General features: G+C 42.6%; 2 protein-coding genes across 3 annotated transcripts in view; both read right to left on the bottom strand.

Annotated features, from left to right (window-relative positions):
• The window catches only part of NT5M (5',3'-nucleotidase, mitochondrial), a 36,624-nt gene extending 29,718 nt beyond the window's left edge, over positions 1-6,906 (bottom strand). The window contains exons 1-2 of one of the 2 annotated variants that reach the window (XM_059149273.1): positions 6,469-6,906; positions 3,211-3,311 (exon numbers count right to left, since the gene is read on the bottom strand). In XM_059149273.1, the coding sequence (XP_059005256.1) occupies positions 3,211-3,311; positions 6,469-6,738 (371 nt within the window). In that variant the 5' untranslated portion in view covers positions 6,739-6,906. The remainder of the gene's footprint in view (positions 1-3,210; positions 3,312-6,468) is intronic. The other variant, XM_059149274.1, reaches the window with a different exon arrangement.
• A 2,567-nt stretch (positions 6,907-9,473) lies between these two features.
• Positions 9,474-12,936, bottom strand: LOC131816502 (serine/arginine repetitive matrix protein 1-like). Its single transcript, XM_059149306.1, is given in 1 exon segment — positions 9,474-12,936. A coding segment is annotated over 1 exon segment (2,694 nt). The 5' UTR covers positions 12,919-12,936; the 3' UTR covers positions 9,474-10,224.
• Between the last annotated feature and the right edge of the window lie 12,396 nt (positions 12,937-25,332).

Below are 25,332 nucleotides of genomic sequence, written 5' to 3' on the forward strand. Positions count from 1 at the left end.
TGCAGAATACTAACAACTGCAGCTAATGTTTACTGAGCACCTACTATGTGCCAGGTGCCATAGTGAGGCTTTTTTTGTTCCCCTCATTTCACAGTTGAAGAAACTGAGGCCCAGAAAACTTAATAACGTGCCCAACATCTGAGGATTAGGTTCTAGAAAATCCCAGGCTCGAGCCTGGGCAATCTCACTCCAGTTAGGACATAACCTCTACCACTATGCCATCTAGCGCCTCAGGATACAGTTGGCTGAATGTGGTCCAGGAAATGCTAATCTAGACACAAATAGGGTTTTGAAAAGCTGCAGTGCAAATACACTGATTTGCCTCTCTGGGCTCTTCCTGCAGCTGCAAAATGTTATACAAAAATACTCCACTATAAATCAAGTTCAAATCCTAAACCAGAATGAAACAGACTACTCCGCACGGCCTGACTCAAGTCTAAAAAATAAATTGCTGAACAAGTCCACAATTCAAGTCAAACTCTAAGCATTTTGTGTCCCACTGATGCCAATTTATTAGGTCAGAACTTTGAACGCTTATGATTTTTGGAGGCATTTATATGACACAATAAAGACCAAGCCATACCTTATGTTTCATTGGTGTTTCAGATTGGTAAATTCAAGCAAAACTGTGACCAATAAAAGTACATACAGACCTAAAAATAAATTCTAACATTGATGGGCAGTCCATGTTTGCCAAGGAAACCAAAACAATTCAGTGGGTGGGGTGGGGGTGGGGAAGAGTCTTTTCAAGAAATGGTACTAAAAAGTGGGTCTCTACATGCAAAAGAATGAGGTAGGATGCCTTCCTCACACCATATTGAGAAATTAACTCAAAACAGTTCAAAGACCTGAATGTAAGAGCTAAAACCATAAAACTCATACAGGAAAACATAGGAGCAAGTCTTTGTGACTTTGGATTAGGCAAACAATCCTTAGATATGAAACCAATAATACAAATGACCTAAGGAAAAAAAAAACAAACACAGGGGCACCTGGGTGGCTCAGTCAGTTCAGAGTCTGCCTTTGGCTCAGGTCATGATCCCAAGGTCCTAGAATCATGCCCCGTGGCAGGCTCCCTGCTCAGTGGGGAGTCTGTTTCTCCCTCTCCCTCTGCCTCTGCCCCTGCTCATGCTCTCTTTCTCAAATAAATAAATAAAATCTTCAAAAAAAAGAAAGAAAGAAAGAAGAGAATGCCTGCGTGGCTCAGTTGGCAAGCATCTGCCTTCTGCTCAGGTCATGACCACAGGGTCCTGGGATTGAGTCCCACATCGGGCTCCCTGCTCAGCAGGGAGTCTGCTTCTCCCTCTAACACTACCCCCCCATGTTCTTTCTCTCTATGTAATAAATAAATAAAATCTTTAAAAAAGAAAAAAAAAACACGTAAATTTAACATCCACATGAAAACTTTGGGTTTCAAAGGATACCACAAAGAGATTAAAACAACAATCCACAGAATGAGAGAATATATTTGCAAGTCATATATCTGATAAGGGACTTATCATCTAAAATATGTAAAGAATTCTTCGTGTGCATGGGTGGCTCAGTCAGTTAGGTGTCTGCTTTCAGTTCAGGTCATGACCTGGGGGTCCTGGGATCAAGTACTTCATCAGGCTCCCTGCTTCCCAAAGAGTCTGCTTCTCCCTCTGCCCCTCCCCCTACTCATTCTCTCTCTCTCAAATAAACAAACCTTCTTAAAAAAATAAAATATATAAAGAGATCTTAAAAATTAGCAATAAAAAGATAAATAAACCAATTGAAAAAAATAGCAAAAAAACGATAATTCTCCAAAAAAACAAAAACAATGGCCAAAAACACAGAAGAAGATGCTCACATCATTACCCATCAGAGAAATGCAGATCAAAACCATGATGAGATACCCCTTCACACCCACTAGGATGGCTAGAATAAAAAAGACCACAAGTGTTGGCAAGGGTGTGAAGTTGGAACCCTCACACATTGCTAATTAGAATGTCAGATGGTACTGTCACTTTGGAAAACAGCTTGGCAGTCCCCAAAATGTTAAACAGGAATTTATCACATGACCCAGTGATTCTTCTCCTAGGTTTATACAACCTATACATGAAAACGGACATTCATAAAAAAGACTCATACATGAGTGCTTACAGCAGTATTATTCTTAATACCTAAGAAGCAGAAATAAACGCAGTGTCTACCAACTGATGAACAGATAGACAACAATGTGTCATGGCCATACAGCAGAATATTACTCAGCCATGAAAGGGAATGAAGTACAGATTTGTGCTATAAAAGAGATGACCCAGAAAACACAATGTTGCAAAAAAGAAGTCAATCACAAAAGACCACATAGAGTACTATGTGAAATGTACGTGAAATATACACAATATGTTCAGCACAGGCAAATCTACAGAGCTCTAAAGAAGACAGCAGCTGCCTAAGGCAGCAGGGGAAGGAGGGGGAAGAGGTAGTGACTGCTCATGGGTACAGGGTTTCTTTTGGGGCTGTTGAAAGTTTTTGGAAAAAAACTTAAAAATCACTGAATTGTACACTTTAAATGGGTGGAGGGTATATGAATTATATCTCAATATGGCTGTTGTTTTTTATGTCGTCCTCTGGGAAGCACATCATCTGTAACTGCTAATGGGTTTTAGTGAACAGTTATGGAACTGGGGCTTCAGCTCCCAGAAGCAGCAACTTCACTAGAACGAAACAGAAATACCTCACACACTGCTCCTTCAGCTGCGTCCTCACCATGTGTTGTTAGGTCTTCTGTTAGACCTCATTGTACTCCTTCCTCTGTTCCTTTTCAGCACTTATCACAATCCGTGCTTATCTTTGCTTGTGAGATTCTTTGTTTAATGTCTGCTCTGTGAGCTCCATGAGGGCAGGACCACTTTGGTCATCTCTGAATCACTTGTGTCCTATAGCATCTAACAGTCGGTTCTCAGTTATTTGCTGAATAAATGCATGTATGGCACCCAGTCAACCAGGTCCAGTTAGACTCAATATTTTCTCCTGTTACCAGATCAAAACGCCTCACTTGCTTACCAGCTGAGTCCGTTTCACTCAGGGTTTTACCAGGTTGAGCACCAAAGGAACAAGCATGGACCTGTGCAGGGGTGAAGAGAGAGGAGCAAGGGATGCGGTGGAGGGGGGGTGCAAGAAGCAGAAGAGTAGGGTAGGCGCTGACAAGAGGAAGGCACAAAAGCACAGGCAGGAAGACAAACTTACTTTTCTAGGTTGGCCATCTGCTTCACAGCTTCCACAGCCCCTGGGAGAGGCTCCAGGTCAAGAAAAAAATTTTCTGATTCCCATATGCTAATGGCCTTCTCCTAAGAAGACGAGAGAGAAGTGGGTGACCTCAGGGGATTCCGCACATTGCCTCACCACAGAGACGATGTCACAGCTGGGAAGAGCTGTTGACAAGAAGAGTGTGAGCCTTCCACATTCCCCTCCTGCAAACACACACACACCCAAGGTCGTATCCTGGGGGGAGCACCTGTGTGTTCCAGCCCCTCTCCAGGGGGTCTGACTTCTGCAAGGATCCAGCAGAGACCAGGTAAGGGATCAGGAGCTATGGATTCCAAAGCCTGCTCTCCTTTAGGCATGGCTAGAGCTGTCTGGGACCAAAGGCAAGTCATCGTGAATTGTGTGCTTGCTTGATTCTAACGGCTAGAGGCATCTCACTCAGGGCCTCTGAGGTAGACCAGGTCTTGCCATGGCTCTAGAGTCCTTAAGTTCAAGAGCTGGAGAAACTCAGAGATTCTTAAGAGCCCTGTTGTGCCGTGTGGGGTAAGGGGGGCCGGGGGCCGAGTGGCAGGCCAGATGAGCAGAACTCTAGGTTCCTCCCCCACATCAACTGGAACAGCTCTTATATCTGTCTTCCGCATTGGTATATCATTAAGTACTTTGTTTAAAAAGCATTCTACTGCTTTTAAAGTCTGAAAGCCAAAAACCCAGGCCCTCATTATTCGTATGAGAAAATCAAGGCTCTGAATGGGGAAGGGATTTACTCAAGGCCACACGGCAAAACACTGCTTAGAGCTGAACACCATCTCCCAGCTACGAAGCTACAAGGTTCTGCCTTATGTCACTGGGCTAAAATTGAGTTTGCAGAATGTTACACTTTTCCAGGCCCAGGACAAGGGGAGGGAAGACAGACCCCCCAGACTCCGAGGAACGGGACCTAAATCCCATGTGGGCAGCTGGGGGTGTCTCTGCCAGGCCAGAAACCGCACACTCTGGAACAAGCACCACCACCATGTCCCCCTTAGAGGCGGAGTGCCCTGAGATCACACTGGCATTATGCCTGCGAACTATGTGGGCTGAAGCAAATGAGCAGTGATAGCTAATAGACGGTCTCTCTTGTTAGGCCGTCACCTCCCGCAAGGGGCAAGAATCACTATCCCAGTTTACTGATAAGGAAAGAGGCTTACAGAGGATTGTTTACAAGGCCGCTTACCGGTGATACTATCAGAACTTGACTCAGGGCTTCTGACTCACAGGGAGGCAGTGGGACTCAGGGGAAAGCATACATGATGCAGGATTAAGTCGGGTACTGCATGGCCCCAGCTGCATGACCTTGGCCTCACCGCCTTGCCTCAGTAATCGGTGTCCCAGCATCCCCTCTCTCCCTCTATCACTAACTTGGCTCTGAAACCCTGCTTAAGGCACTTCCTCCCTCTGGGCTGAATTCCTCAACTGTCTTAACACTGCGGGATTCTAAGTCGGTTAAAATGAGCTTTGCCTTCCATCTCCGCTCTCTTTACCTTTCCGAGCCCTGAGAAGATCAAAGGGGATACCAATAGAGTGGTATTTTGTAAAGCAGAAATGCCTTTATAATTTAGGTGGGTTGGTGCATCAGCTGTTTTTAACTCTAGGTGCTGGGCCAGCTCAGCCAAGGGGAGACCCAGGGACATCTGCTGGGAGCTTTGCTGGGAACCAAGGGGATGTGTTCATCTATGAAAATCTTGCAATGTTCCCAGGAGCAGAACTGCCTCCTTCATGTCCCAGGAGCCCCTTTCCTTTGCCTCGCCCTTAGAAAATGGTGAATTGATCTCCTTAGATGTGGAGCCTGCATGTCTGTACAAAGGACTACAAAGACTTCTGTCCTTTTCAGAGTTGGGGTAGGCTTTATGTCCTCACCTCAGTATACTCCTGGGAGGGAATGAGGTGCCCAGACTGTCGGCACTGTGTACTGTCTATACACCAACACCCACACGGAGCAGGGGAGTCTGTTACTGAGGCTACAGAAACCACGAGGGTATTCTCTCCAGCTTGAAGTTGGTAATTGGGTGTTAGAGTTGGGAGAAGCAAGCATGCAGAGCTCTGGGAAAGTCACCTTCCTCAAGTACCTGGTGGTGAGGAAGAGCCGTGGCACTTGATTTTCTGTTTCACAGCTGCCAATTATGGTTAAGTTACCTTTTTTAAGTCAAAAGAAATGCCACTTGTTAGAGCAGGACAGAGAAGAGGACTTTGTGGGTGGGGAAGGCTAAATGTGCTTGGGCAGGCAGGCAGACAGGTTGGAATCCTAGCTACGGGGCTTGGGACTAGTTTCCTCATCTGCATAATGAAGATAACAATGTCTGCCTCACATGGGAGACCATGCAGTCAACCTGTGGTACAAATTAGGCTCGAATATCATCATCATCAAATTTCTGGTGGTGACCCTGGGTAGGCAAGCAAAAGATGCCGGAAAATACCCCGCCTCTTTAAGTTTGTGCAAGGCAAAATTCCGTTCCTTTCCCGAAATAGTTTCAACTAAAAAACTAAGCCATCTGTCCAGAAACAAGCCTGGATATTTCCCCTCCATCCATCCTGGACTTGGAGAGCAAAGCACAGCAGGAGTCAGGGGGATGTGATGGGCTCAGGTTCAGCAGGGCCACCCAAGCAAGGGGGTAAACCAAGGAGTTGAACCCTCCCCATCTTGACTATTGACTCATTGTGTGATGTCCAGAAAGTCATTCAACGTCTCTGGGCCTCAAATACCACTGGGAGCTATGCATTCACGGAAAAAGGGCAAAAAAGAACGGCAAAGACACTCATCAAATTCGTGAGGATGAAGAAACGGGCGTGTGACTGTGGCCGGGGTCAAAGAGGACTTTACTTGTGACGTTTATTTCATTTAAAGAATTTCAGGACTTGCGGCCAAAAATTAAAAAGTCAGCTAAAGACAGAGTTCGTATTTTACGCTTCGCATTCTCCTGACTTTTGAGAAGCCCTCGATGACAGCCAACAGTTCCCGCGCGTGGGGCTGCGCGGGGCGCGGCGCCCTGGGTCCTCCCCGGACCCCTCCCCAGGCCCCCCTGTCTTACGAGAGGACCACTCCGAGGCTCGGGGAGGTGACCCAACCAAGGTCACGCGGGCTCCCGGTCCAGGACCGGGAAGGAGGGCCGCAGTCCCGCCGGGCTCGGCGGGGCTCGGGGCCCCGGAGCGAGAACGGCGGCCCCGCGGCGGGCGACGAGCGGGGCCAGGGCGGGGGATGCTCACGCTCAGGCCGGGCTGCAGGCGGCCGTACTGCTCGGACAACCAGAAGCCGCGCCGGTCCTCCAGCGCGATGAAAGGCTGGTCGGGGAAGCGCGCGCGGAACTTCCTGAGGAAGCCGCCCTCGAAGTCGGCCAGGACGCCGTCCATGTCCACCAGCACCCGCAGGGCGCGGCCGCCCGCCCGGCCCGCCGGTCCGCCTGACCCCCAGCGCTGCCCCGCCGGGCACGCCGCGCTGCGGGGCCGCCGCGCACACCAGCCGCCGAGCCGGATCATGGCCCCAGGAGGTCGCTCGACGCGGGCGCCGGGACCTGGGCCGCGCCACCCCGCCGCGCCGGGCCCGGAGACATGACAGCGGTGGGGTAAGAAGGGAAGAAACCCCCGCCGGCCGGGGCGCGCGGGGAGCGCGAGGAGCGCGGGGGGGCGCGGGGCGCGGGGCGCGGGGCGCTCGGAGCGCGAGCGCGCAGGCTCTGGCACCAGATCGAGGCTGCGGCACGCGCCCGGGCGGAGGCGGGGCTCGGGGGCGTGGCTTTGGGGACTGTCCACAGTCCCAGACTCTCCACTAGCATCTTCTGCCTGGACCGTGGACCTGGGCTCCCTCCTCCCACTGCAGCAGCGAGGCTGCGGGAGCTGTGCCCGCTGATGGAGCAAGGCTGTGTCGCTGAGCACTTACCGTATGGGGCTGCCGACAAAACGGACAAGTTCCTGCCATCCTGGAACGTCCCTCTTAGAAGAAGAGACAGGCGGGAAGCAACCAAGCGTACAAAACAGGCAAAAAAGATGACAGTAGTATGAAGGAACGAAAACAAGGACGAGGTTCACTCGGAGAGCCTCCCTGCTTTATAGTGAACATCTGGGGAGAGACTGATACTAGTAGGACAAATAAATACCTTGCAAACATCATGAAGCCTCAATAAAACTGGTGATTTTCAAATAAATCTATAAACATATTGTTTGGTACCCTGGTATTGATTGCTTTGAGTGCCTTCTTCTTTTTTTTTTTTTTTTTTTAACAGAAAAGAAAAGAAAAAAACCAAAAAGCAGGATGACATGACCTTGGAGAGGTGGGGAGACAGGCAGGGCGCTCAGGGAAGGCCTCTTGCAGGAGAGGATGCTGGAGCGAAGACAGAAATGGTGAGAAAAGAGGATGCAAGAACCAGAGAGACCTAGGGGTCCAGACAGCTTGAGCAACAAGCCCCAAGGCCTCAGAGAGTGGAGAGGCCAATGAAACCACAATTTTCATTCTTATATTTCTTTGGCGCAGACTTGCTGAACATTTCCTGTGTGCTCGGTGGTGGATATCAAACGGTGAACAAAGTCCCCACCCTCATGGAGGGACAGTTTTGGATCTGTCTGAAACTATGGTGAAGGAAGGGTAGGGAGGTGCACTCTCAGGCCAGAGAGATAATGAAGGCCACAAGAAGCAGCGCAGCACAGTTTGAGAAGTATTTGGGGGTGCCTGGGTGGCTCAGTGGGTTAAGTCTCTGCCTTCAGCTCAGGTCATGATTCCAGGGTCCTGGGATCCGGCCCCACATCAGGCTCTCTGCTCAGCAGGGGGCCTGCTTCCTCCTCTCTCTGCCTGCCTCTCTGCCTACTTGTGATCTCTGTCTGTCAAATAAATAAATAAAATCTTTTTTTTTTTTAAAGAAAAGTATTTAAGCTGTGGTGTCCCACGGACCCATGCTCCAGCTGAAGCACACAGTAGGTCCTCAGCACCCTCACACAATGGTTACTCTCATGGAACCAACTGGATTCAAGGGAAGAGACCAAGTGTGATTCATCCCTGCATCCTGAATGAATGAAAAAATGAATGTGATTCTGGAAGGAACCTTTTCTGGTTATTCTCTGACCACCTAGCTAAGACTCCCCACTGTGTTTCTCTACCCTGATTTTATTCTTTAATTATGTCACCTTGTTTTTCTTCTTAATTGTATTACGAAAGTTTTCACACAGATGAGTTGAAAGACTTGTATGAGGAAGATACGTGTACCCACCACCTGGATTCTGTGGTGAACAGTTTGCTATATTTGCTTTACCATACATCAGTGCATCTCCCGATCCCTCCATCAGTCCATCTTATTCCTGGAGGCATTTCAAAGTAAGCTGTAGACATCAGTATATGTTACCCCTAAGCACATCAGCCTCTATAGCTTAAAGTGAGTTCAATGTATTTATTTTTTTTAAGATTTTTTTAAAAGATTTTATTTATTTATTTGACAGAGAGAGATCACAAGTAGGCAGAGAGGCAGGCAGAGAGAGAGGAGGAAGCAGGTTCCCCGCTGAGCAGAGACCCCAATGTGGGGCTCGATCCCAGGACCCTGGAAACATGACTTGAGCAAAAGGCAGAGGCTTAACCCACTGAGCCGCCCAGGCACCCGAGTTCAATGTATTTAAACGTAAATTTTACAAGTGAAATGCAAAAATCTTAACATCATCATTCTGTGACTTTTGACAATGATCCCCAAGGGATGCATCCTTAGGAAGATGTGGAACAATGCTATCCAGATACAGTAGCTACTGGCCATATGTGGCTGTTGAATAATTAAAAGGTGCCTACTGCAGCTATGGGACCAAGCTTTCCATTTTAGCTAACTTTAAATAATTTAAATAATCCACATGTCTGGTCAGCATGTCAAACAGTGCAGCTGTAGAACATCTCCATCTTCCCAGAAAGTTCCATCCCGCTTCTTCTCCTTCAGCCCCATCTCCCACTATTCTAATTTTTTTCACTGTGAATGAGTTTTGCCTATTCTAGGACTATAAGTGGCATCCTATGCTGTGTACTTTTTTGTGACTGACTTCTCCCACTCCGCATGTTTTTGAGTCACTCGTGTTGTTGTATGTATCAGAAATTTCTTTTATTGCTGAGTTCTATTTAAATGCGTGAATATATGTCAGCTTGTCCATTCTCCCATTGATGGGCATCGAGCCATTCCTAGTTTTGGACTATCATGGATAAAGCAGCTATGAATCATACAACTCTTTGTGTGGATTTTTTCTCTCTCTCTCTCTTTCTTTTTTTTTTTTTTTTTCATAAAACAAACTTTTATATAACTGAAGGATCCTTCCTGGGACTAGTTAATTGCCTTTACAAAAAAAAAAAAAAAAAAAAAAAACAGAATAGAATGAAATTCCAGTGTTCCAAATCAACTTGTTACACATCAGTATAAACCCACAGTGTCCTGGCAAACAACATGCTTTCATTTTGTCTCATCCTAGAGTTCAAATCCTGATTCGTTTCAGCAGAGACTCCACAGGCAACAGGAAATATTGTGGCATTAAAATATTCATTTATACTTTTGTGGTAGTTCAACAGTGGTCTTATTTCTGGGCAAGCTTGCAAACCATACAAGGTTGGAAGCATCATAACTTAAATGGGTGCTAAGACTCAAATGAGAAAAAAATAAAGAAAAAAATGAATAGAAAGGAAAACCTCTGAGAATAGCCAAGGCCTTTAAAAAGAAACCATAAGAATGCCAACAATATTGAAACCCCCTTTTTTAAAAAGGGGAATTTTTTTTGACTTAAAATATTTCACTATAAATGAATTTATGTCAGCTGTCAATGAAAGAATGTCACTAATACACTGTGGACACCTTTTGCAATGTAAATCCATGCCCCCCCCTTTTTTTACATGGTGAACTTCAACCTAGCAATTATTACAACAAATGTTATAGTCTAAAGCTCAAACACATTTTAGCAATTTTGAAATTGAATTGCGTACAAACCAAATAAAATGTACATCGTGACACATATTGCCACCTAAGACTGTGGGGACACTTGAGCCTTCCGCATCGATCTCAGCGCCTTTTCACGCAGGTGCTTTTCTAAGTCGTCGAGGTTGTCTTCAGGCTCGCTTTCGGTCTCCTTCTTAGGCTCGGGCTCTGCCTCCAGTTCCTCCTGTGCTGATGTGGTCGTGGGGGCAGTAGGGGCCACAGGGGTGATAGCTGCTGCTGCTGCTGCGGCTGCCGCCACGGCCTTTTCCTTCTTGTGTTTTTTGTGTTTCTTGTCCTTTTTTTTCTTCTTCTTCTTTCCACCTCCTTCTGGGTCTGAGTTCCTCGCTGGAGATGGGCTTGGTGTTGGGCTTTTAGCCTTTTTGACTGGTACCGCTAGTGACCAGTTGGTTGAGGGGGACTGGGACTGGACAGGAGACTGAGATGCTGGGGGCTTTTTAGCTGCTGGCTCAGGAGATCCTGAGACAGATCGGGAGGATGAGACCCTCCTTACAGACTGAGGGCTTAGTGAGGCAGTCTTTTTTGTCTTTTGGGGTTCCAGAGTCCTGGAGACTCTCCTAATGGGCCTAATACTTGGAGAAGGGGACTGCCTTCTTTGGGGTGATGACGACGCTCCTCTTCGAACAGGTGGATGGCTTGAGGAGGTTTGAGGAGCTCGAGGCCGTGGTGAGGGCGAATGCCTTTTGTTTGGTTGTGGTGACCGGGGCTCACGTGCAGACCGGCTCGGGGAAGACCCTTTCCTATGCTTTGATGATAATGAAGGCGAACGTCTCTTGGTGACTGAGGAGCTTCTTTGTTTGGGAGGTGGAGAATGGGAGACCTGACGCTTTGGTGGTGGAGATGGTGATGCCCTTCGTTTAGGAGGGGGAGGGGGAGAAGCTGTTCTTCTCTTTGGAGGCGGGGAAGGAGAGTATCTCCTCTGTATTGGAGGAGAGTATCTTCTTGGAGAAGGTGAGTGCTGGCGGGGTGGTAGAGGAGTCCTTCGACGTGGTGGCGGTGTGGGAGATCTGCGCCTACGAGGAGGAGGAGAGGCAGGAGAAGGAGAACATTGCCTTCTGGTGGGTGGTGGGGAGGGACTCCTCCTCCATCTACCGCGAGGGGAAGTCTCCTTCTGGCGCTTTCAAGGTGATGGAGAGGCACTCCGGGAAGGGGAATGTCTCCGCCGCCTGCCTACCTCACCATTCTTCACATGGGACCTCTTGGGTCGCTCATCTTCTGAGGAAGAAGAGGAGCCAGAATCAGATGAAGACTGCTGGTTCTGTCGTCTGTACTGACGTCTCTGCTGCACAGAATCTGCTGCAGCCATTTTGCCACCTTTATCTTCTTCCGATTCAGATAACTCTACTTTTCTAGGCTTAGGTGCTGGTGAAGGGGACTCTCTTTTCTCAGTACCTTTATGTTTTGTCACTTTACCTGAAGGTCTCCCTGGAGAGACAGAAACACGACTTTTTCTTGTACGGTTTGACTGCTGGGGTGTTGGGGAATGACGAGTTTTTGGCAGTGGAATTGCTGGAGGTGATGGCCTATGCCTTCGCCTGGGAGGACTCGCTGAAGGAGATAACCTACAAGTTTTTCGAGGGGGGCTGGATGTCCTCTTAGGAGGCCTCTTTGGCGGTGACCAGGAACGAGACGAAGAGGATGATGAGCTACTTCCAGACAAGGATGCTGATGAACGCCTTCTTCGTCTCACTGGAGATCTACTCCTTCTATGCCTGGGTGGAGGTGGCATTCGTCTTGGTGGGGTTCTTCTTCCAGGAGATGGCCGCCTTCTCAGACTTGGCCTCCTTCTAGGTGAGTATGATCTTGATCGGGATCTATGACGTCGTCTAGGTCGAGTATGAGAAGGAAAGCGAGACCCTGTCCGGGATCTTGATTTGGAACGTGACCGAGATCTTGGTCGGGTCTTCTCCTTCTCCTTTTCTTTTTTGGAATTTTTCTCTGGAGAAGGTTCTTTAGGCTCTGGTACAGGTTCAGGTTTAGGAACTTTCAGGATGTCACTAGTAGAAGTGGCCTCTTGTACTGAAGGTTCTTTTACTTTCACTGATGGTTCTGGGAGCTCTGGAGTTTTTTCCTTCTTTTCTGGAGCAGGGGAAGGACTCCGGCTCTTGGTTCTGTGACGGGGAGATCGAGAATCACTGCGCTTTCTCTCTCTCCTGACAGGGGAAGATCATCTTCTAGGGGAAGGAGATCTGGATTTGCGTCTTCTTGGGCTTCGAGACCTCTCCCTGTTTTCTCTGCTGCTTTCTTTTTCTTCCTTATCCCTCTTATCCTTGTCTTCATCTTGCTTTTTCATAGAAGCCAACTTTTCTTGTTCAATTTGTCTCTGTTTTATTTCTTCTTTCTTCAGTTCTAGAAAAGCAGAAGGGATTCCAGCGATGTTTTCTTGTGCACTTAAGAGGAGGGGCCACAGTTCTCCCATAAATTCTCTAGAATTTTTTCCATTCAAAAACCCAGTCAGGTTGATTTGCATCATTTTGGAGTCTGGATTCTTCACTTCCAGCTGGTTGAATATAAACTCAATCACAACATCATCTTCAAACCCAAGGATTTCCGTTACTCGTTTTGTTATCCAAGGCTTTATAATCTCCAAATTTACTTTGCTCATGTCCACCTTTTTTTCTAGGCATTCTGCAAATTTCAGCTGCTTCAGTAGCTTCTTCTGTTTATTGCTGAACCGATTATCCTGCTCTGCACTTGTTCCGCGGAAGAATCCCGCGTCCATCTTGCTGCCTCACTCGGAGATCGCCTTTTTTTCTCTCTTGAGTAAATACCTAAAAGTGAGATCATTGAGTCCTAGAAAAAGGTTATGTGTTTAGGCTTTTTTTTTTAAATCTTATTTATTTTTTTGACAGACAGAGATCACAAGTAGGCAGAGAGGCAGGCAGAGAGAGAGGGGGAAGCAGGCTCCGAGCAGAGAGCCTGATGCGGGGCTTGATCCCAGGACCCTGAGATCATGACCTGAGCTGAAGGCAGAGGCTTTAACCCACTGAGCCACCCAGGTGCCCTAGAGATTATTTTAAAATAAAATCTTAAAACAAACCTGGCAGATATTTTTCAAACCAATTGCACCATTTTACACACTCACAGGGAATGTATAAGAGTTCTGTTTGTCCCATATACTTGCCAACATTTGATGCTGTCAGTCTTTTTAGTCATTCTGGTGGGTGTGTTGGTGGTATCCCATTCTGTTCTATTTTGCATACATCGCCATGCTTTTTATTTCTAAAGTGGTTTGCTTTAGGGGTGCCTGGGTGGCTCAGATTGTTAAGCGATTGCATTCAGCTCAGGTCATGATCTCCAGATCCTGGGATCAAGCCCCACATTGGGCTTCTGGCTCAGCTTCTTGCTCCCTCCCTCCCCCTCTCTCTCTCTGTCTCAAATGAATAAATAAAATCTTTTAAAAAATAAAATTATTTGCTTTATTGTTTACTCATGGGTTTTTATTTTTTGTCTCTACTTTAGAATGTATGTTGCACAGGGATAATGTGTGTTGCATGGTGTGTTTGGTTATATGTCCCTAGTGCTTAGAACAGGGCCTGGCATACAGTCTGTGTTCAATAAATTCATTCGTGTAAGTATTCAACAAATAATTTTTGTGTGCCTTGAACACAGCAGATATTGCTGATCTCATTTGACAGGTGACAACACTGGGACTAAGGGACAAGAGGTACAGCCATGTTTGAATAGCTGATAATAAATGGTAATCAGAGCTAACATACAAATGCTTACCTACTCTTGTGTCAGGCACCATCTAGGCTCTTTGTGTGAATTGTCTGACTTAATTCCACAAAGTTGCCATGAAGAATACTAATATTAACCCATTTTAAAAGATAAAAGCACTGAAGCACTGAGAGATTAATAATTGCCCCTTGGTGTGGTCATTTGAAACAAATGATTTTAATATTTTTTCCTTCAAGAAATGGAGCCGAATTCCTGTGCCCTTAGATATGGGCTGGATTTACTTCTGATTAATACTATGGTGAAAATGATGGTTTGTGACTTCCAAGAATAGGTCATATAAAACATTGTGACCTCTCTCTCTCCCATTTCTCTCCCTGCCATGCTTGTGGACACTCAAGGAGGCCCATGGAGAGGTCTTCATGTTAAGGAACTCTGACCACTTGCCAACATCCAGAGAGGAACGGAAGTTCCCCTGATGGTCACATGAGCGAGCCATCTTAGAAACAGACCCTTCCACCCCAGTCAAGCTTTCAGATGATGCAGCTTCAACTGGTATCTTGACTATACCTTCCTGAGAGACCCTGAACCACCCACTTCATCTGCTCTCAGATTTATAACTCAGAAATGGTGAGATGGTAAATGTTTGTTGTTTCAAGTCTCTAAGTTTGGGGGTAATTTTTACACATCGATAGCTTGCAAATACACTAAGTCACCAGCAAGCATTAGAGCTGGGATTCAGTTCAGTCCAGTCAGACTCCAAATGACACAGTGGACATAAATGACGTCTACCCTTAAATGAGTTTCTCTCATGCACCAGGTTCCATGCAATGGTCTCTCTGTATTAGTGACTTTGATTGGAGCCTGGCACCTGATGTTTGCCCTGCAGTGCAGTGACTGGGGACTGCAGCCTCTGGACTTCAACCACCTGTGTTTTAATCATGATTCTGGCACTTTGACATGTCTTTAAACAGATTTCCTCATTTACAAAACGGGAATAATAATAGCATCCATTTCCTAGGGTTCTTGTGGAATCACATGACTTTTTACACTTACAGCATTCACAACAGAGTCCTGTACAAAGTAGACACTCGGTGTCTATCATTTGTGTCACCTTGAGAGTTGTTGATCTTGTGTTACCTGATACTTGATTTCTATCAAATGTGATGACCTACACACAGCATACAAGCACTTTATTTTGTTGTATCTTCACGATGACCCTATGAAGTAGGCATCATCATTTCACAGGGTAGACATAGCCTCAGAAAGGTGATGTAATATTTCCCAGGTCACACAGCTAGGAACTAATACATTTGACCTGTGATTCAAGCCTGTATGAATTCAAACCAACCCTTCCCATCACATGATCTTCCAATCTCTGCATTAACCTAGATTTTCTGCTAACTGGTTAGGGTGGAACAGAGAACTGCCAAGAGTGCCTGGGGGGAGGTGCAGTCAGTTAAGCATCTGACTCTTGATTTCAGCTCAGGTCATGGTCTCAGGGTCATGGGATTGAGCCCAATAAGGGGCTCCATGCTCAGGGGGGAGTCTGCTCGAGATTCTCTCTCTCTCTCTCTCTCTCCCCCCCTTGGCCTCTTCCCCCTTCTCTCTTTCTAAAATAAATAAGTAAATCTTTCAAGAAAAAAAAAAAAGAACTCACATTTATTGAGGACTTGCTGTGTGCCAAAGGCTTTCCATATGTTCTCTCTTTCACTCACAGGCCAAAGCTGTGATTCACTACATACTTCCCCAGGTTCCTTCCTATGCTTGGCACACAAAAGGCATGCAAAAAGTTCTTCTTGAATTAAAAATAGCCCAGAGTGTACAAGAGCTGATTTTTATAATAAAAAGGATTATTTCGCCATATTGGTTGAGGACAAAACATTGTCTTTGGATAAAATAGATAAAGATATCCTTAAAGATAAAGATAAAGAACAGCCCTACCCTTGAGCCTGTTCTTCTTCCAGGGTCCAGGCTACTGTTTACTGGGGAATCCCACCCTGCCAACATGATATCCACAAGAAGAAAGCTTAATGTCTCTTTGGTGGTAGCAGGGCAGAAGCTTGGATCTGCCCACTGTTCTTGCTCTCTCCACAGGGTATAGCTGCTTGTACTTGCCCCGATCCCTAAGTTGGTCTACCCTGAGGTGCATGTGACCACCTTAGCCTTTTGTGGTGGTCTGCTTGCCCCAGCTCCTGAAGATTGTGGTCCTGGCCTTTTGATTCTTCACAAAGTCCCCACACTGCAGCCCCCATGTTCTAACCACTCTGCTCGCAGCACTGGGCATGTGTGAGTCACAGCATAACCTGTGAAAGATACTATCTCAGGTCCACTTAATGCTAGAGACACCTCCCCTGGATACTGCAGGCCTGCCAGTAAGGGTCTACATTGACCCAGCACTCAGTTCACATGATCTGTCTCAGAGAAAGCTTAAACTCTTCCGTGTTGATGCCTGGGGAGCTCTGGGAATGCTGTGGTTTCTAACCGACTTGCCCCTTGAGACTTCTGACTCAGGGTGAGAAGCCAGGGCCAACATCTGACTGCTTCCCTACCTAACTTTCTTCTCAAGCTCCTGGTTCTGGAAGATTTCCCCATAGCTCCCTAGGTATCTAGAAACTCCCTTTGTATGGAGTTCTCTCCAAAGCATAGGACACATTCTTTTCATTTGATATATAGAGAGAACTTTTAGAATTTAGAAATCTTAACCTGGCTAAAGAGGGAGAAGCTAGCTGACTGAAAAGAAAAGGGATGTTAGGGTATATTTCAAATATGCCCTGCCCAAGAAAAAATAAAGGATGTCACCACAATTTTATAGCTTTTGTGCTTCAAAAGGGTCTACCAAGAAAGTAAAAAGATAACCCACAGAATGAGAGAAAATAATTGCAAATCATATATCTGGAATAGGACTTTCATTCAGAGTACATGAAGAACTCATACAACTTCAGAGTAAAAAGACAAATAACTCAATCATAAAATGAGCAACATGCATAAATAGACATTTCTCCAAAGAAGGTATGACCAGGAAGCACAGAAAAGACACTCCACACCATTGCTTATTAAGGAAATGCCAATCCAAACCACAGGGAGATACCACTACACACCTACCAGAACAGCAAAAATTGAGAAGAATGGAAATTCTGAATGTAGCAAGCACATAAAGCAACAAGAAATCTCACACATTACTGGTAGGCTTGTAAAATGGTACAACAGCTTTGGAAAACAGTTTGGCAGTTCCTTGAAAAGTTAAACTTAGTTATCATTTGACCCAGAAATTCCATTCCTTTGTATAAATCCAAGAATATGTAAAAACTATATTCACACCAAAACTTACACAGGGATGCCCTTAAGAGCATTATGCACAATAACTAAAAGGTAGTAACAAACCCAAATGCCTATCAACTGATGAACAAATAAACAAAATGTGGTATATCCATGCAATGGAATAGTATTCAGCCTTGAAAAGGAAGGAAATTGTGACATGTGCTACAACATGGATGAACCAAGAAAACATGCTAAGTAAAATAAGCCAAACATTAAAGGGTACAAATTGCATAATTTCAATTTGTAATGTCCAGATTAGGCAAATCCATAGAGATTGAAAGTATTAATTGTTGCCAGGAGATAGGAGGATGTAGGAGGGAATGGCGAGTGACTACTAATGGGAAATCAATGTCTTTTTAGCGTGAAGAAAATGTTCTGGAATTAAGTAGTGATGATGGTTGCACAGCCTTGTAATATACAAAAACCAGCTGAATTATACAACTAAATTGTGAAAGGGCGAAAGATTATGGCATATGTGTTATATGTGAAAAACTAAGAAAAATATACTATGCACTGAGTATGTATGCTTCATAGTTTCCTCAGATATGAAATAAGTAGGAGATACCATGATATTCATTGTCCAGTTGTTTCTTACATAAAAATTGAAGGCTCAAAGATTTTATTTTGTTTAAATATTTTATTTATTTATTTGACAGACAGATCACAAGTAGGCAGAGAGGCAGGCAGAGAGAGAGGAAGGGAAGCAGGCTCCCTGCTGAGCAGAGAGCCAGACACAGGGCTCAATCTCAGGAACCTGAGATCATCACCTGAGTCGAAGGCAGAGACTTTAACCCACCGAGCCACCCAGGCGCCCCAAGGCCCAAAGATTTTAAATATCAAGATATTTGGGAGTTGATTAGCTGTTTTGTTTTAGGATTTTAAAAATTATTTTTGCCTTTTTCCTCATCTTGGGAGAAAGAATTCATTTTTTCACCATTATGAATCATGTTAGCTATGAGCTTTTTGTAGGCACTTTTTAAAAATCTGATTAAGCAGTTCCTTTTTCTATGCCTAGTCTTCTGAGAGTATTTTTTTTAATCATGAATGCATGTTGAATATTGACAAATGCTTTCTCTGCATGCATCAGTTTATATGATCATATAGTTTCTCTCCTTCAGGCTGTTAATATGATGCGTTACACTGATTTTCAAACAACGAACAACTCATGCATTCCTGAGATAAACCCCGCTTAGTCATTGTATGACTTTTTATCTATTGCTGAATTCAATTTGATAATATTCTGTTGAGGTTTTATGTGCCTATGTTCATGAATGATATTATTCTGTAGTTTTCTTGGAAGTTTAAGTTGTTGATTTAAGAACTTGTTTTATAATACAATGTCCATACTATTTTCTCTAAGCACTGCTTTAGCTGCATCTCAGAAATTTTGATATATTATATTTTAATTTTCATCCAGTTCAAAATATTTTCTGGTTTCCCTGGAGACTTCAACTTCAACCCATAAACTGTTTATAAGTGTGTTCTTCCATGTCCAGGTACTTAGAAAGTTTCCAGTTACCTTTTTGTTCTTGATTTCTTCTTTAATTCCATTATTTAAAGAACATGCTTCGTATGATTCCAGTTTGTTCAGATTTGTTAAGACCTGTGTTATGACCCACTATATGGTATGTCTTGCAGAATGTTTCATGTGCATTTGAAAAGAACGTGTATTGTGCTCTTATCAAATAAAGTGTTGTATGAAATACCAATTAGATAAAGTTGTTTGATGGTGTTATTCAGTTTTTCTATTTCTTTTTTTTTTAAGATGTTATTTATTTATTTGTCCAAGAGAGAGAGCACAAGCAGGAGGAGTGGTAGGCAGAGAGAGAGGCAGGATCCCCATCGAGCAGGGAACCTGATGTGGGACTCTATCCCAGAACCCTGGGATCATGACCTGAGCTGAAGGCAGAGGCTTAACCCACTGAGCCACCCAGGGACCTCCAGTTTTTCTATTTCCTTGCTTATTTTCTGTCTATTTGTTCTATCAGTTACTTACAGAGCAATGTTAAAATCTCCAACTATAACCATGGGTTTGTCCATTTCAACTTTTTAAAATCAATTTCGTTCATATATTTTGAGGTTAAGTTTATACACATTTGAGATTGTTGTGTCTTCTTGATGAATTGACTCTTTCAGCATTATCTTTATCTCTGTTAATTTTGCTTGTAAGATACATCACTACAGAATCTACAAATACGGTAAGGGTAATAACAGAATACTATGTACAACTCTCTTTACACAATTTTACTATGTTTGACAGTAATACAGACACCTCCAACTTTCTTTTGATTAGTGTTTCAAGGCTTATCTTTTCCTACCCTTTTATTTTTTTTCTTTGCATTAACTTTTAGGTGAGTTTCTTGCAGGTAAATTATACTTGGATCAACTTTTTTTTGTAAGATTTTTTTTTTTAAATTTAACACACAGAGAGAGAGATTACAAGTAGGCGGAGAGGCAGGCAGAGAGAGGGAGAGGGAAGCAGGCTCCCTGATGAGCAGAGAGCCCGACGCAGGGCCCGATCCCATGATCCTGGGATCATGACCTGAGCCGAAGGCAGAGGCTTAACCACTGAGTCACCCATGCGCCCCTTGGATCAGCTTTTTAATCCATTTGGACAATATCAATTCTGTAATATGTATGTTTAAAACATTTATATTTAATGTAATTGTACATGTGATTGGATTTAGACCTACCATTTCATTACTTGTTCTCTGTTTGTTTCCTCTGTTTTTCAATTCTCTGTTGTTTTATTTCCCACCTTCTTTTGGATTATTTGACATTTTTATTATTTTTCATGTTTCTATTGAGGTTTTTTTTCACTTGTTAGTGGTTACAATATATACTCCAGGATTACAATATTTATTTAACTTTTCATATATTACTAGGAATAAATATTTTACCCCTTCAAGTAGAGTATACAAATCTTACCACTATTTGGTCCATTTACCCTCCCCTTTTCCGTTGTGGTTGTCACATTTTACATATACAAACACTGGAAACCCCATCAGACCTTACTATACATTTTTTCCATCATGGTAAATACACTATTTAATCCCCATCACCTATTTCCCCCATCCTGCAACCAACCTCCCTTCAGCTAAGGGTCTATTTCTTGGTTTCTCTCTTTTTCCTTTGCTCATTTGTTTCTTAAATTCCACATATGATTGAGATGATATGGTATTTATCTTTCTCTGGCTGACTTCCATAGTACAGCATTATACTCTCTAGCTCTATCCATGTTGTTGTAAATGGCAAGATTTCATTATTTTTATGGCTGAATAATATTCCATTATATAAAATATAACACAACTTCTTTACCCATTCATCTATCAGTGGGTACCTGGGCTGCTTCCAGAGTTTGGCTATTGTAAATAATGTTTCAATAAGCATAGGGGTGCACATAGCCCTTTAAATTAGTGTTTCTGCATTTTGGGGGCAAATACCCAATAGTGAGGTTACTGGATCAAAGGTTAGATTTATTTTTATTTTTTTGAGGACTACCCATACTGTTTTCCACAGTGGTTCCACCAGTTTGCATTCCAACCAACTGCGCAAGAGGGTTTCTTTTCTTCTACATTCTTGCCTACACTTGTTGTTTCTCGTGTTGTTGATTTTAGGCATTCTGACAGGTGTGCAGTGATATTTCATTGGAGTTTTGATTTGCATTTCTGGGGTGATTAGTGATGTTGAGCATCTTTTCATGTGTCTTTTGGCCATTTAGATGTCTTATTTGGAGAAATATCTGTTCATGTCTTCTGCCCATTTTTAAATTGGAGTATTTGTTTTTTAGGTGTTGAGTTGTATCAGTTCTTTATATATTTTGGATACTAGTCCTTTATCAGATAGGTCATTTGCAAATGCCTTCTCCCATTAAGTAAGTTGCCTTTTAGTTTGGTTGATTGATTCCTTCATTGTGCAGAGCTTTTTATTTTGATGTAGTACCAATAGTTTGGCTTTGCTTTTGTTTCTCCTGCCTTAAGAGACATATATAGAAAAATGTTGCTATGGCTAATGTCAGAGAAATTACTAAATGTTCTCTTTTCTAGGATTTTTATGGCTTCAGTTCTCACATTTAGGTCTCTAATCCGTTTTGAATTTATTTTTGTGTATGGTAGAAGAAAGTGGTCCAGTTTCATTGTTTTGCATGTAGCTGTCTAGTTTTCCCAATACAATTTTTTGACTGTCTTTTTCCCATTGTATATTCATTCCCCCTTTGTCAAAGACTAACTGACCATATAGTTGTTTATTTATTTATTTCTGGCTTTCCATTTATTTATTTATTTCTGGCTTTTCCATTCTATTCCATTGATATAGGTGTCTATTTTGATGCTGATACCATACAGTTTTAATTACCACGGATTTGTAACTTGAAGCCTGGAATTGTGATACCTCCAGTTTTGTTTTGGTTTTTCCAAGTTGTGTTTGCTATTCACAGACCATATTATAAATTTGGTTTTCAAACATTATATATATTTTAAAGAATCTAAGAAGAAAAAATTTAAAGCATTTAAGAAAAAAAACAAAGGCTTTACCTAGATAGTCACCATTTCTGTTATTCTTCATTCCTACCTTTTCAGGTTTGCCTCTGGTATCCCTCATTTTCCATCTGAAGAACTCTTCAGATTTCTTTTTTTTTTTTTAAGACTTTATTTATTCAACAGAAAGACAGTGAGGGTGGAAACACAAGTAGGGGGAGTGAGAGAGGGAGAAGTGGACTTCCCACCAATCAGGGAACCGGATGTGGGGTCAATCCTAGGACCCTGGGATCATGACCTGAGCCAAAGGCACTTAATGACTTAACGACTTAATGACTGAGCCACCCAGGTGCCCCTCAGATTTCTTTTAGATCAGGTCTATATGTGATAAATTCTTCATTTTCTTTCTTCCAAGAATGTCTTTAGTCTGCCTTAATTCTTGAAAGGTATTTTTGTGGGATGTAGAATTAGGTGTTTGCAGTTCTTTTCTTTCAGCACTTGAAAAATGTTGTCCCACATCTTCTGATCCCCATGTTTTTTGATGAGAAATTTGGAATTATTTTAATCACTCTTTCCCTATACCTAGTTCTTTGTTACTCTGGCTGCTTAGAATATTGATTTTGTCTTTTATTTTCAGTTGTTTAATTGTGATGTGTCTGGGGATGGATCTGTTCATCCTGTTTGGATTTTGGTGAGTTTCTTCAATCTGTAATTTCAATCTGTTGCCAAATTTGGAATGTTTCAGACCATTATTTCTTCAAATACTTTTTACACATAGTGTTTTTCCTACTGTCTTTCTGGAATTCAAATGACATAAACATTAGACCTTCTGGGTATTGTTCTATAGGTCCTTGTGACTTTTTTTGTTTTTAGTTTAGGTTTTTTTTTTCCTCTCTCTGTTGTTCAGCTTAAACTGTTTTCATGTTCACCAATCCCTTCCCCCTTATCTCCATTCTATTAGTCATCCAATCTAGCTTTTTTTTTTCTTTCTTTCTTTCAGTTATTGTGTTCTTCAACTCTATAATTTCTTTTTGGTTCTTTTTGAAATCTTCTATTTCTCTGCCAAACCCGTCTATCTTTCCATTTGTTTCAAGTGTACTCATCCTTTTTCTTGGAGCATGGTTATAATGAACTTAAAGTCTGTCTGATAATCCCAACGTCTGTGTCACCTCTGAGCTGACATGATGACTGTCTCTCCTCTTGTTAGAATTTGACATTTTTGGGGTGCCTGTGTGGCTCAGTCAGTTAAGCATCTGCCTTCAGCTCAGGTCATGATCTCTAGGTCCTGGGATGAAGTCCTGCATCATGGCAGGGAGCCTGCTTCTCCCTCGTGCTTTACCCTCCCTCCCTCTCTCTCTCTTTCAAATAAGTAAATAAAATTTCTTTTTAAATAATTTGATATTTTCATGGTTCTTAATATGCAGGCAATTTTGCATTGTATCCTGAACATTTTGAATATTGTGTTATGAGACCCTGGGTCTATATAAATCCTATGGGAAATGTTGATTTTGTTTGTTTGTTTGTTTGTTTGTTTTGCTTTGCTTTGTTTTAGCAGGCCATTGACCTGCTCTACATGTTAGTTCAATTCTCTATTTTCTACCAACTTTTTGGGCACTACAACTTCATTAGCTCAGTTTTCAAAGCTGCTACAGTGCTGTTCAGATCTTCCTGTATGTGCACCACCTAGTTGTCAGTCTCAGACCTGGGAGGTTGTCTACCCCATAGTTCAATTTCCAAAATTTTGGTGTACAGTTTAGGGTGAAATTCACACATGCAGTACTTGGAGGTGAGATCATGAATTCATATACAGCTTAATGGGATCACTTTTTTGGTGTCTATGATTTCCTTAATACCTTCCAGTCTCAGGGGGATATCCCTTGGTGTAGTTTGCTTCATCTATTTTGGGTTTAAGGTTCATTGAGCTTCTTGAATCAGTAGGATTATAGTTTTTATCAAATTCAGAAAGTTTCCAGCCATTTTTTTTCAAATGTTTTTCTGCTTTCTGACCAGAAGGACCCTAACCCTATGTTGTCAATTCTATTGTTGTCTCTATGTTATGCATGATTGGAGTCCTTTTGGTTGGGGAAACAAGGACACATCATAACCAAATTGCTTAAAACTAGTAATAAAGAGAAAATCTTAAAAGCCTCCAGAAAAATAAAGACACATTATTTACAGAGGAACAAAGATAAAGTTGACAGCAAGCTTTGTGTCAGAAACATTGCAAGTGACATTTAAGAATGGGAAAATGATATGAATAGACATTTCTCCAAAGAATATATACTGATAGCCAAAAAGGATATGAAAAGATACTCAGTATCCCTGATCATTACATAAATGCAGATCAAAACCACAATGAGATACCATGTGAGAGCCATTAGGATGGCTATCACAAAATTTATTTTTAAAATATAAAATAAAAAATGTTGGAGAGGATATGAAGAAATCAAATTTCTGTGCACTGCTAGTGGGAAATGGTATGGTAGTACCTCAAAAAATTAAAAATAAAATTACTGTATAATCCAGCAATTCCACTTCTGGGAATACATCCCAAAGAATTGAAAGCAAGGACTTGAACAAATATTTGTACACCCATGTTTAAAGAACATTACTAATAGTAGCCCGAAGGCAGAAGCGATCCAAGTGTTCATTAATGAATGAGTAAATCAACAAAAGGTGGTATATCCATCCAATGGAGTATTTTTCAGCCTTTAAAAGGAGGAAATTCTGACACCTGCTACAACATGGATGAACCTTGAAGACATTATGCTGAGTGAAATAGCCAATCACAAAAGGCCACCCAGTATAGGATTGGGTTTACAGCAGAAAATAGGCAAACCTACAGAGATGGAATGTAGATTACTGGGTGCCAGGGGCTGGGGGAAGGTAGAATTAGGACTAATTGCTAATACATATGTGGTTTCCTTTGCGGGTGATAGAAACACTCTGAACTTAAATAATGGTGATTGTTTGCACGACACAGTGAATATACTAAAACCCACTGACTAAATACACTAAAATAGTGAATTCCATTAAATGAATTATATATTTGTCTTTAAATGACTATAAAACAGATAAAAGAAAACAGCTTCTTATAATGTATAAAGCTTCAAGGAAAAATTCACAATTATTGTCAGAGATTTTTAAATATCTGTCAAAAACTGATAGAACAAGTAGACAGAAAACCACAAAGGATATGAAAGACTTGAACAGTGCTATCAACCAATTTAACCTAATTAACATTTTTATAACACTCTACACAAACAACAGTAATGTATGCATTCTTGTTCAGTGCGCATGGGACATTTATCAAGATAGGCCATATTCTAGACTGTAAAAGGATCCTCAACACATTTAAAAGGAACCAAGTCATACAAAGTGTGTTTTTTGAACACAGTGGAATTAAATTAGAGCTCTGAAAAATCTCCAGGTATTTGTAAACTAAAAGCACACTTCTAAATGTCCACAGAGCAAAGAATAAATCAAAAGAAAAATTAGAAAGTATTCTGACCCAAATGAAAATTGAAATACAACATATCAAAATTTATAGAGTACCATTACAGCAGTGGTGATTACTGAAACAGATATTTCATTCAAGAAGATCTATAGATGCCAATATGCACACAAAAAGATACTCAGCCTCATTCGTCATCAGGAAAATG

Source organism: Mustela lutreola, chromosome 15, assembly GCF_030435805.1.
Source record: "Mustela lutreola isolate mMusLut2 chromosome 15, mMusLut2.pri, whole genome shotgun sequence".
NCBI classification, from domain to species: domain Eukaryota; kingdom Metazoa; phylum Chordata; class Mammalia; order Carnivora; family Mustelidae; genus Mustela; species Mustela lutreola.